Source organism: Pezoporus occidentalis, unplaced genomic scaffold (assembly GCF_034315485.1).
Source record: "Pezoporus occidentalis ecotype Australia unplaced genomic scaffold, CSIRO_AGI_Poc_V1 ctg8, whole genome shotgun sequence".
Classification (NCBI taxonomy): Eukaryota; Metazoa; Chordata; class Aves; order Psittaciformes; family Psittacidae; genus Pezoporus; species Pezoporus occidentalis.
The window spans coordinates 4,487,468-4,501,143 of record NW_026916158.1 but is presented as its reverse complement, the minus strand read 5'-3'; the positions used below and the strand labels follow the sequence as shown (position 1 = coordinate 4,501,143).

General features: G+C 41.9%; 1 protein-coding gene across 2 annotated transcripts in view; it reads right to left on the bottom strand.

The window, feature by feature from the left end:
• MME (membrane metalloendopeptidase) overlaps positions 1-10,152 on the bottom strand; it is a 45,285-nt gene extending 35,133 nt beyond the window's left edge. The window contains exons 1-3 of one of the 2 annotated variants that reach the window (XM_062603431.1): positions 10,023-10,152; positions 6,599-6,768; positions 5,149-5,184 (exon numbers count right to left, since the gene is read on the bottom strand). In XM_062603431.1, the coding sequence (XP_062459415.1) occupies positions 5,149-5,184; positions 6,599-6,758 (196 nt within the window). In that variant the 5' untranslated portion in view covers positions 6,759-6,768; positions 10,023-10,152. Of the gene's footprint in view, positions 1-5,148; positions 5,185-6,598; positions 6,769-7,080; positions 7,252-10,022 lie in introns of those variants that run through there. The other variant, XM_062603432.1, reaches the window with a different exon arrangement.
• Between the last annotated feature and the right edge of the window lie 3,524 nt (positions 10,153-13,676).

Below are 13,676 nucleotides of genomic sequence, written 5' to 3'. Positions count from 1 at the left end.
AAAGTACTAGTCAGTAAACAATGAATTATTACTCCTTCACTGCCCACAACTTATATACTTGTCTGTTGCCTGTGTTTACTGATGGGTAAACTGCCTAATGTTCCTACTCCCTGTGAGTGGTTGCTCAGTTTTATATAAAATGTAAGATGTTTCATTTACTAACTTACACTTCTTTGTATTGAAAGGTGGTGAAAAGCGTAAGACATATCAGCGGTTAAGTATCCACTGTAATGGATTAATGTAATTAATTAAGAATGATGGAGGCTCAGCTAATCCAGTCTATTTCAATAAAATAATGACTTTGTTGTACCATTTAAGTTCTTGTCAGGAAAGTTTTCCTATTAATGCTTTTCTGAATCTACAGTGATATTTTAGACCTGCTCCAAATTGATACTGTCTCTTGCTATCCCTGCTGACCCTCTTGAAGTGGCTTTTCAAAGACTGATTGCAACATGTTTTTTTTTCTAGTGAAATCTGATTCCTTGATGACAGTTTCCCAGCTGCTGTTCAGAAACCTTCTGTGCTTTTTCTTTCTGGTATTCCTCTTCCACCTAGACTGCCTTCACTACTAGTATGCTAGCACAAAGTCTCTCACAGAAAGGAGAGGTGCTAGGAGTCAAGCAAGAGCTAGTGATACCTCTGAATTTCCCAGGATACTGAATATCCTTCCTAGTTTTCAGACACTATTTTTAGTAAATGGTGAGACTTGTGATTTGAAGCATTCATTACTCCCACATGGGTGAGTCAAGTATTTATAGTTATTTCTTCAGTACTTTCAATATTTTCCATGTCTGTCATGCTGGTGGAAATGAGAGGTGGATAGACAGTCTATAGTATTTGTGCTGACTTGCCCCTCCGCCCCCCATTTTTCTTGTGATCTTCCACTGGCTTAACAGTGTTGTATTTTAGGCCAGCATCTGATGGTTTTACAATGTTCCAGCGCTTGGAAGATGGAAAAATCCATGAACACATGCATTTTCAATTTGAGACGGCTTAAGTAGTATAAAAAACACTGCATAAATCGGTACAGTGCCCAGCATCTTATTCTTTTCCTTCTGAAGTCAATGGAAGGCTGACTTATATTTGAAGCAAACAAAGCTGCAAAATGTTTGGAGCGGTGCACTTTATTCCTGTCTTAGTTCCATCTATTTGCTGATTATTACTAACATCTTCTGTTTTAAGGGTGGGTATCTTACAAATCTCTCTGCTAGGCTGGAGCAGCATCTGAAGGGTGACACTATCCCTTGGATTATCCTGGCATGTGTTAGTCTGGCAACAAAAGACAGGACTGGGCATCACAGCTGGTTCATTGACAGCAGCGTGCCTGCTCTGCCAAAAGTGCTGGTAGAACAGACAAATCTTCTGACACCAAGAAAATTGGCTCTTACCCACTGTCTTGTCACTTTTGCAAAAAAAAACAAACAAGCCCAACCAAAAAACAAAACAAAACCCAGGAGAACTCCACACCTTGTATAAATCTGAGAAATTATTAACAGACTATGTAATATCAAGCCTTGCTTTAAGTGTGGAATTAGGTTGCTCTATCTGTAGTCAGCATCTGTTTAATCTTCCGTGCCTACTACTGTTGCACGAAAATAATTGTCTATCATTACTTTTCTGCCTTAACGTCCAGGCTAGCCAATATTAGCTAACCAACTTTTATCAAAACTTGATGTTTAAATACTGCAAACATAACAGAAAGAACAGACACATGGGAACTGTAGTCTTTCACTTAGGGCTTCATGCAAAATACATGTACAAAATGTTCTCCTGAAGGATATTCTCCTCAAGAGTGTAATTTGCTTGTCTGAACCCCAAGATAACCATTAATTCTTTGACTGATATCATGGATATACTGAAAACACTGAAATACTGTTTTGTTACCCACCAAGCCCAGAAACAATGACATATGAAGCATTTCTGCAAAGTCAGTGGGACTAATTATGCTGGGCAGAATCCTAAACATGCTGTAAATTAATTTATAAATTGATACTTATGCCCAAAGAAGATTAATGGTAAGTTCATGGCTGCATGCACTGAGACATTTTTGCTCGGGAAATAATAAGTGTGAGACTGATGAATATTTTGTTATTTTCATTCTAATACAGATTTATTAATACATACACAAATACAGGAAACACATGGTGCACTTTCCATTAGTCCTCAGTATTGCTTTGATGAACCAGTGTCTGGGTTTATTTCTCTTCTCACTTGTTTATTCCATTTGCTGTCACTGAAGAATGTAGAGCCTTATCTTAATTACTTTTAATGACTGATTTTATTGTACTACTCCTGATTGCCAGTAGTTGCTGTAGTAGCTTACTAATAAAGTAATATAAACTGACATAACAACCAGTGACCAGGAGAGGATATGAGAGAAATACAATATGCTTACCTAGGTGAAACTCATGTGAGAGAGATCAAAATTTCCTATTCTCATCAATCTGTGCTGTCTGAGCTCAGGAAAATTAGCTGAGAGTATTTCAGCTTATTCAGGAAACGTTCATGTGTATAAATTACAGGGTACCTTCACATGCTGCACTGCAATAGATTCCACAAACCCTGATAACATTATCACACAGTTACTGGTGTTTTACCCTGTGTATAACCATTTGAATTTTCATTACATTTTTTCTTGTCATTTATTTGAATCTGTTCTATTAAATGTTCTATAAATTCTGTCAGTGTCTTCACTTTATTCTTTTTCAGTGGCTTGTACCTATGGCAAAATTTTGAAATTCATGGGAAAAAACTGGCATAGTACTGGTCAGCTCTGGTGTTAAGGCACTACCATTTCTCTCAATGTCTATTCCAAATTATATTTCTTGAAAGACCACAATACATTTTTTAGATTTAATACTTTTGGCTTTCTGTCTGCATCTATGTCTTTAACTTTTCCCATATGTTATCCTGCATGGTGTGCAAGAAACTGCCAAATTAAAGTTCGAACTGTGACAAAATCCTGATTTGAAGTAATGTTAAACCTGTAGACTAATCACAATAATACAGTTTGTCTGGTTTAAGGACTGTACATTGCATTTTAAAATATTAATTTATTTTGTTGCTAAATTATATAATTCTGACAAACTCTTTAAACTATTCTTGATGCTCTTGGGAGCACTGAAGGCCTAAGCAGAAACCAGCTAACCACTCTGGGCTTCTGGTTCGCCGGGTTATGCTTCTGAAGCTGAGAACTTGCTCAGTCTAGAAACCACCTAATCGAGCAAATCTTCTAGGTGATTACATCCCTACCAACCCCTCTTCATAATCTGACTATATTTCATTTAATGGATATATAAGTGCGGAAAAGGCCGAACACTTCTATAGAGATTTCTGCCTTAAATCCATTACACCATGGTGGGACATGGAAATCGTGGCTCAGTTAATCCATAACAATTTTAAATTCAAACTGGTCACTCCCAACTTTGCTTAGAGCTATCCATTTTAAATCATTTACAAACATGCAGTATTTGGAACTGACAGTTCTGTAATGGCTAGCCCATCCAAACTTCGCATGGGGGCTCCCTGATCTTAACTGCTTCCTGCACGGTGAGGTTTCATTGCTACAATAGTCCCATAGACCGCACAGATTTTTAGCTGCATCTGGTAATTGACCGTTGCTAGGCAGAAATGCATACTGATGCTACACTTCATAATGTGGTCACAAGTAAGTGTTCCACTTCAACGTCATTGCTTTTGCATCTGTTTAGATTTTATTTGAACTATAGCCCTACAGCTAAAACTTAATTTTAAAGATTATAATTTTATCAGATTCACTGACTGCCTCTGAGGACTCTTACAGGATAGTATGGAAATACCAAATATTAACACCTGGTAAAATATAAAAGCTATCTTTTGCACAGTTGCAAATTTTATGTGTTCCAGACTGAAGTGTACAGTTCTTGCACACATCATAGCGTTTACTCACAAGAGTAGTCCCCCTGTTTGCAGTGGATCAGTTGTTGTGTCCTATGTAGGGACAGCAGAATGTGGATTACAGAAAAGCTCTATGATGTCAATGAGCTTGTTTTCCTGCCAGTAGAAAACACTTTGATAGGACACAGTGATAGCATTACTCTGGCATTTTACATGTTTTGAGACTGAATTCTCACCATTTTTTAGGACTTAATTCTTTCAGTGTTTTAACTAGACAATGTGTAGAATAAATAACAGATGAGATAAATGTGTGAATAAAATAAAGCTGTACTTAATGAAAAAGGAAAAGAGGTTATGACATTAGAACCACATTGTACATTTCTGTTTCAGGGATGTTTTTTCTCATTCTGTATTTCATTATTACCTCTGTTGAATTGCGGCACTTTATAGTTTTTAAAAATGCCCCTTCTTCACGCTATTACATAATATTGTAAGTCTGCCATTTTTCCCCATCAATATTCTTACTGTAATCCTTTCACAATTTTACTTCTGTATTGAGACTCTATGATTCAGTAAGAATGTTTATTTATTCCCTTAAATATCTGCATGCTGTTAAGTCTTTTAATGGAAGCATAAAAAACTATTCTGCTTAATTCATTGAGTCACTTCTTGCTAGATCTTCAGTTTACATTATGCCTCCTTTCTCCAGACCTTCTACTGCTTGGCCTTCTTTCTACTGCTTTTCATTATTACAAAGTCAAGCTGAACTTGATATCTCTATTTAGCTGAAAATTAGCATCTTCAGAGATTAAAAAAAATCAAGTAGATAACTAATTTGATATTTTTTCAAACCACAGCTTTCATGCTGTCAGGAAAGCACCTTGGAAGGGTACCTAAAAGACAGTAATAGAGATAAATAAATCCTGTAAAATACTCAGATTGTGCTACAACAACATGAAGCTACTGAGATAATGGACTGCCTTGTGGCCTCACCGGTGGGTGACTCCAGCATGACTGGGGTGTGCGGCAACCACCCTCCCTACTTTGACTACTCTAAAACGAGGCCTAAAATGAGTAGTCCCACAGAAGGAAGTGAACCAGTAAAATGACCTTTTTATCCAGTTTCTGGCGAGTCTGCAAATATAAATTGGGCCTACTAATCAAAGCCTTTTGGAAGCCTCCCATGAGGTGGTGGGTACCTTGGATTCCTCAGGACTGTACTTAGATTACATACGCTTTTTCTTGCAAGCATGCAGACATTTTCATTCTTACCTGACTTTACACAGTCTGATGTCTTGCAAACCCCATCTAAAAGAGAATACAATCATATTCTTAACTTTTTATTTAATGTCAACATAGTCTGTGAGTACTGTATTCATTGACAGTCACTTTGGGATTGCATTTAATTGCAGGGTACAGTAAGATAAAGATGAATGGACACCTTACACTCAGCAAATGAATATTTATAGGATCAGGCTCTAAAAATACCTTTATCTTCATCCCTTTAGGGTCATTCAGTGCTAGTCACTCATAATGCGGAATTTCTGTAGTCATAGGAAAATGTCCTATCAATCAAGCAGACATGGGCAAAATGCTATTTTTATAACAAAGAAGAAGTTTAGGGACTGAAAGCTGCAAAGTCAGTCTGAATTCAGCAATACCTTAACAATGACAAGAAGATTCCAGATGAAATATATGAAAATTCTGAGACATTCACTCTGAAGTCTTTTAAACAAAATATAAGGTTCAGGAAATGAAAATGTTTCCTTTTGAGACTTTAGAAGTAAAACTTTTTTGTTTTTCATTTCAGAATGGTATTTTCCATTCCATAATTGAACTAAACTGTTTAAGCAAAAAAAAGTTCAAGCAAAATTATTAAGTACTTTAAACTGAAACAAAGCATTTCATTTCCAATCTAAGGAAACATTCTTGTTTGACCCCAAACGGAAATTTTAGCTTCTCTGTATTATCTTTCCCCAGAATTGTCAGGGAAAGATATTTACCCCTGAATGGAATTACTTTTTAATATTTTAGTATGGCTGTTGAATCACAAAACTTCTTAGTATGGCTACACTCACTGAGTGTCCTCCCTCCAGTAGCCTGCTGAAGGAAAAAACAGAATTTTCATGCATATACAGGAATATTGAGGACACACTGCAGTTTGGTTTTCTTCAGCAGTGTTGTATTTTGTAGAGCTTTTTGCTTACTGAAGTATTAATTGCAAACAGAATTGCTGAGTCAGAACAAGCAGGTTTTTTGTGTTTACCAGAACTTTATGTGAACCCCATGAATTTAATGGGTTCCTGTTGGAAAGAAGCAGTTTTGTGTCAGTGTCCAGCTATAGGAAGTGTGGATGCAGCTTTACATTTCAGATACTTGGGTCATGCGGTCTAGTGACATACATATGAAATATGGTTATGATGTAACACCTATTAATCATCTAATTTGATACACTGGATAAGAGAGTTTTCTGTTATCAAGCAAAAAATACTGAGCTGACCTTGTTATTTTATTTTCTGAATGGTTTATGTACTGCAGCTATATATACACCACACAACACAGTCTTTTCTAATACAATTTTAAAATAGTGCAACTGAAGGGGTTTTCTTACTATATACTAAAAACCGGATTCTGGTTTTGTTGGTTTTTTTTTTGTAATTTCTTGAGATACTTTTATATTCTTATGTATTTATACATTCAAAGAGAGTTTATGTGTACTCACCATCGTATGTTGCATACAGAACTATCATTGTGATCGCTACAATAGCTAGCAGAATCACGACAACAGCTAGTCCTATTTCCAGGCCGCTCCATCGCAGTTTCTTCTTTGGTTTTGGAGCATTCATTTCAGTTATATCCATCTGGCTTTCTGACTTGCCCATAACCCAGCGTCTGAAAAGGAAAAGGGAAATGTTGCTGGAGAACTTACACAGAGTTGTAGGTCTTGAAACTGGCTCCTCAACTGCATAATAACAAAGATGTTTTCTAGGTGAGTTTTCAAATTATGTGTAATGCTACTAGAATGTCAGTCATGAAATTAAAAATTCTGTCCTTCTCTCACGTGCATGCACACATGCACACAACAAGTACGTGCCATGTGCTGCTTGTCACTTAAAGAAAACAAAGAGTGGTCTTCCTTTGCATGAAGAGGCCACCAAATAGAAAAGGAAGGCAAACAACCCAAAATCTATTTTTAAAACTTACCCGTGTGGTTCGGTCCTGTATGATGGTACAGGAGTTCACAAGCAAGCAGAAAGCAAATCTCCCTGCTTGAATAAAAATTAACTTAATCTGCCAATTACTTATCTAACGCCAAAGGTCAAAATATGCCATTGTGCTTAGCTGTCATTCCTTAAAACATTATGTAAGCAATTCTTGACTACAGCTCTGCAGCTGTCTCTAAAACAGTGAAGAAAAAGAAAAAAAGAGAGACTCTGCAGGGAGCTTGTCAAATTCACACAGAAGACAGTCTTCACAGTAATTTTTAAAGAAGCATGACCAAGCCTCTCTTTTGAGCTTAGAACACTGTAAATTAGGAGTAGCTACAACACATACATGCAGAACTGGCAGGAGTGTGAATAGTCACTCCTGGAATGTGTGGGATTGTATTTCTGGATTTTGGGATTGTATTTCTGGATTTTGGGATTGTATTTCTGACGCTTTTTAGAGGTAATTTAGCCACCGTTTGCAGTACTGTTGTCCTACAGTTCTGTGCTCTCTCTTCAGCTGCTCCCACTCATTTAGGGTGAGACCTTCCTTTGCTGACAGAGATTCAAATCCCTAATACATACAGCAATGTATTTTTCAGTATTTCACAATGAAAACTCAACAGTTTCTGTGCACGGCATTTCCTAGGGATCTTTACATCCACAAATAAGAGTACATACCCTTTCCATTCAATGGGGAAGAACAGAAGTCCACTGGGATAAATAATGGCAATACCTGCATTCACCAGACACCCCACAAGAAGGTCAACCAGCACTGCAGTTCAGGGCATTCATGTCCTCTTGCACTCATGACACCCTTCCTTCCCCACTCAGTAGATCACCATAACAGCAGTAAGGGAACTCGGCTCAGCTTCTGCATCGATTCAAGTCTGAGACTTGAACTTGATTATTTTAAACTGCTTTTAACTGTACTGTTTGCTTATATTCACCTTTGTCTCCTCAAGCTGCTACAATCAGATTTCAGTCTCTGATTTTCCTCTGGACCTTGTTTCTGCCCAATTTGTGTTCCCTACTTTCTGGTAATCTCTTTGATGTCTACCTCACCTAGAATGCCAGCTCCTCCACTGCAAAAACATGCTGCTACAGCATGTATGTTTTTTAATAAAATAAAGATGTCAAGTAACTTGGTATTATGGACCTAAGTAAACAGAGATTCTATGTTCCATGTATTTACACAACACCTGTCTCAGTGGATGCTTGGACACTACCATCACACTAATGCTGTTTCTCTAAATGAGTAAGAGAACATTTCATTTCAGTGTGTCTCACATCCCTTTTGTCACCATTCCCTGGACATCACAATGCAGGAAGTGACTGGCAGTGCCAGAATCACAGGTCTTGTGTGGAGCAGGAGGCTGTAATCCCACAAGGTCTGCCCAGCCTCTTCCTTTCTAACCCCACAGGGACCACTGCAGTTGCTTTCATGTGCTTCCTGAGCTGCTTTTTGTCTCAGAATAATAGGTTTTTGGTCAGATGAGCAAGTGTTTTTTAAGACAGTGGACTGGAATCTCACACAACCATGTAAAAGAAAGCCATGCGAAGAAATTTGCCTTCTATAACTGAGCTATGAATTCACAGATAATAATAAAGCAAATCGATCATTACACCCTTCTTACTTCCAGTCTTATTAATCAGAAGATGTTAGTTATATGGACTAAACACTGACCAGGGCCCAGAACCCCCTGAATACTTGGACCCTAATTTAAGAAATGATACTGATTTTCTGATTCTGTCCGTGTCTTCGGAGCACTGAAACCACAGTTCAGAGCAGCCAGAAACACCGTACCTTTCATGTGCAAATACGTTTTTTACAATCAGCTAAGTTTTTCCAAGTGAGCTAATCTTTCTGTTCCCCCAGGAGTGTTCCTCATGTTTAAAGACATCCCACTGACTAATTTTTACTTCTAGTTATTTAAAGAATTTACCGCATCGGCATTAATGAACACCAGGTATGAGCCTCTTCATATGCTAATTGCAAGCATAGCAAAAGTGTAAGAATAATATTTGTAAGAATAATATGTATAAGAACATGTATAATGATGCTAAGGGATGTACACCTAGGTATATATTCCTTACATTTCTCTTAGTGCTTTGGTGATTCTCTCCACTCTCCCTGCCAAGCTTAGGTACAACAGACAGCTGAAATTCCTGACTGTTCTGGTTTCGGTGTTACATGGAGTTAACCCATTAGCTTTTCTTTTGGGGATTTATATGTTAAAAATTGAGTTGCAGCTTCCTTGGTTCTCGGTGTAATCTCTACAGAAAACCTAGCACGTCCCGAGAATACTTTTGGGGTTAAGAACTTGCATAGCATGTGCTAGGAGAATGAGCTGCCCCTAGGCGGGGAACTCGAGGGGCACAGCCGCAGGGACGGCTGAGGAGCTCCCCGGGGCGCCAGGGCAGGCGGCCCAGCGGCGGGCTGGCTCCTCCGACCGCTGTCCCGCAGCGCGGCGGGCAGGGCGCGAAGCCTCAGCGCGGGCGGCAGCGGCGGCTCGGTGCCGCTCCACAGTGGCCCCGCGGTGGGCTCTGCCCCGCTGGGTGGCGTCGCGGGCTCGGTGGGCCGGGGCAGCCCTGGGCGGGGAGGGGCCGCGGGCCGGGCACGCCGCTGGCTGCAGTGGCCGGGCCGCGCCGGAGGTTTTGGCCCCGCCGGGCCGGCGCAGGGCACGAGGCGAACGCCTGGCTCGTTGAGTCGCTGAAGGAGACGCGACCACTGCCGAGCCCGGCCCGACGGCACGTCGCCCCGACAGCCGGCTTCCCGGTACCCGGAGCACGCACGCTGGGGAGACTGAGGGGCGGCCAGAAATCCCCTCAGGACGGCTGGGCAGTGACCCGTGCGCCCGTCCGTCCATCCATCAGTCCATCCATCCGTCCCGCCGCGGCGCCCGCCCCGCTCCCCCCAGCCGCTGTCCCCTTACTTACCGACCGGCTCTCGGAGGGATCCGGCCCCGGGGCCGCCACGCACATCCCCGCCCGGCGCCGGGCGGAGGCGGCGGGGGGCGCCCCGAACCGGCGGGACAGCGCCCGCGGGTCCCGGGGGAAGGAGGCGCGCAGGCTAGGCTGGCGGGGCGCCGGGCGGCCCCCGGCGGAGCTCAGAGCCCGGCCCGCCCGCGGGCGGTGGTGCGGAGCGCCGGCATCGCCGGGACATCAAAGACTGGAGGGCTCCTCGCTCCGGCTGCCTGCTGCTGCCGCCGCCGAGCAGAGTTGCTGGCGGTCAAAGGAGCCCTTGTGTGCGGGCTGCCGGACGAGCAGTTCTCCGGGTGACCTGAATGCTTCTTCCTCTTCGTGATCATAAAAATGCGATGGGGCAGGAAACAAAAAAACAAGCCCCCCCGCCCCGACAGCGACAAACCGCGCTCTTCACCTCGGCGAGAGGAGGAAGCAGGGGCTACGCCTGGAGACAGGCGGTGCAGAGGAGCGCTATGCCCCATGGGGCTGCCCCATTGACGGGGGCAGCCCTGCCCGCCGCGGCGGAGGGCGCAAGGCTCCAAGGCCGGCTACAGAGAGACAGCGGAGCCGGAGGGCGAGAGCAGCCTGCACCTGCCTTCCCCCCCCCCACCCCCCGCCCCGGCCTCTCATCTCTCTCCAGTCAGCTCAGAAGAGGAAAGGGTCGATGCACGGGTAAGGTTAGCGGCTGCATGGCTGCAAGGCTTGGTGCTTGCTTCCATGAAGACTCATCGCCTTTCTCGAATTAATGCAGTCACATACGCCCTGCAAGATCTTGCATCCTCATTCACTCGGCGGTTTCTTCTCAGGAGGAAGACAGCTGTGAGTTCCTGCACGGAGAGGCAGCTCTGAGCTCTGTCATAAGATTTTCCAGCCAACCAAATATCAAAAGATCTTTGTTTCGTTCTTACTAAGTTGCATTCTTACCAAGTTTCATTTTTATTAATAAACTGGCAAACATCAGATGCAGCCATATGGGTTGCTGGCATTCGTCTCGCTCAAACCAGATATCACACTCACTTCTGCTGCCTTCCTAAAGGTATCTTTCTTGCCTCTGAGGCAGAAATGGCAGCTGAAATTCCTGAGATGTTTTATTACCAGCTACGCACACTAAAATGTCTGCTTCTTGTGAGGGGCAACTTTCCTCCAAGAAAGGTGGAAACTGAATACTGACTTCTTTATAGAACTCTACAGCAAGTGATCCACAGAGCAGATGCAATGGAGAGGCTGATAGGGCATTAACAGAGTGTTACCTGTAAAAATGAAGCACTTCTGCAAAATGTACATCTGAAGAAGGAACAAGAAGAAAAAATATTTCATTCACCAAAAAGGCAATAGAAGTACCAAAAATAGGCAAGAAAAACATTTCAGAAAGTCTAAAGAACAAAAAATACTGCATTTTCTTACATGCAGGAGTGAGGGAAGTACTGATCATATCCTTTCCAGAATCAGTGTTCAAATTAATGTAAGTATCTCACTTTCAGCCTTCCCTGCATCAATTCTTGCAGAGTTCCATTCTGGTTACTGGAAAAAGCCATCTGTTCCTGCAGGCCAGTCCTGACATTACCAGGTTCCTCAAAGACACCCCAACACAAACAAGATCAGAAGAGGTGTTAAAAATACATGGGATTTTGTAACTTAGATGCCTATTGTTCAGCCTTAACTGCAGCAAAGCTTGAGAAGTAGAGGGTGATGTGTTTGAAGAGACTGAACTAAAATGGGAAAAAAGGACTTGTTTCAAAAATTTCAGGTGGACCAAAAATGTGTAACTGCCTAATTCACTACAAAGAGAGAAAAGGGAGAAACTCTGGAATTCTGTAATATGGAATTCTGCAAATAGTCCATATCTGTTAGGTAGTGGGGGAGTTTGCACTCTTGTAGAGCCCTGTGCTTGGAAAGAGGAATTAGGCATATGCACATACACAGGCTACAAGAGGTGTGATTTCTGAGTCAAATGCTGAGATTCTTGTTTAGGCCTTACCTAGGGGAAACTCCTGTCAAGTTAGCAGTGTAGTAACCTGCCTAAGAATAAGCAAAGACCTATTGTCAATGCTTCTATGGATAGTCAGAGAAGCAGTTTGTAGGAGACAGCAGCAAGATGGGTGTCAGTCTGTTCTCCCAAGTACATAGGACAAGAGGAAACAGTCTCAGGTTGCACAAGGGGAGGTTTAGGTTGGATATTAGAAAAATTTTCTTCACCACAAGGGTTGTCAAGCGCTGGAACAGGCTTCCCAGGGAAGTGGAGTCATCACCATCCCTGGAGGGGTTTAAAAGACATGTAGATGGGGCACTTAGGGACATGGTTTAAGTGGTGGCCTTGGCAGTGCTGGGTGAACAGGTGGATGCAATGATCTTTAGGGTCTTTTCCAACCTAAATAATGCCATGGCAGGGGGGTTGGAACTAGATGATTTTAAGCTCCTTTCCAACCCTGACTATTCTATGATTCTATGATTCAGCCTATGCGATAGCCAGAACATTTTTTGTTGGCACAGCCCTGCCGCTGTCGCAGGATGGCTCTCCTCCTGCCCACTGCTCACAGCTCTGCTGGTGCAAGCTGCTTCTTCAGTCTGGGGAAGAGGTGTGATGGGGCATGTCTCTCCTCCTGCCACCCACCCCAGCATGACTCAGCTCAACAGTGGGTTTCTGTAGGTGCCGTTTTCACAAAGGCCCTTCTTTCACTGACCTTCAATCTCCACACATGAACAACACTACAAATTCCTACATGAAATCAATAGCATTTTTGGTAATTTCTGTGTCCTATTATTTTAGGGATAATAAGAGACTCATATCTTCATTCTAGTAAAGGAAATGCGTTGCAAATTGCTAAGGTGTACACCCAATGCCAAAATGAACCAAAAGCAGATTACAGTTTGTACTGATTCCTATTAAAAACTATTTGCTTTCCTCTTACCTTCATCTTTCTAGTACTGTAATTTCACAAAGCTAAGAAACAAAAAAGCAAACCAACAACAGAAAGTTCACCTCAGAATTGAAAACAGTCATGAAACCTTCATATTTAGGGATTAGAATGAACAGTTTGTCCCTGTAACCTTCCTGAGATGTCTTACGCTCAAGTAATCTTCCTGCTTTCAGTGAGAAAAACAGCAGGATTAAGAGTTTGCAGGTTGATCCATTAGGGGTAGTTGTAGTAGGATCTGGCACTACTGCTGACAGATCTGCAGACTTCTGATGGACAACCACCAGGCTGAAACAAATGCAGGGTAAATTTATATAATGAAATAAAACTCAGCATATGATTTAGAGAGTCAGATAATAAAAAAAAAAAAGTTAAAAAGCACACACACTGTCATTAAATCAGTATCTTTGAAAAAGAAAGGTTTCTGCTCAGTACTAATGTGAGAGGAGATAGGAGTACTATCTTTTAAAAACCAGTGGCTAGGGAAGTGCATGTCTCCAAAAACTGCGCCCTCAGGTAGTTCAGAACAACATACAAAAATAGACGCATTGTCCATCCTTCTAAAGAACAAACTGCGTCACAATAGCTCAACTTGAGTTCTTAATCAAGTGAAGAAAAGCCAATAACCAATTCAGTATTATTTTCTCCAGTTGGTTCAAACTGATGACAGTAAGACCTTATTCTCAGTATGACCTCTGGATGACACTGAGGA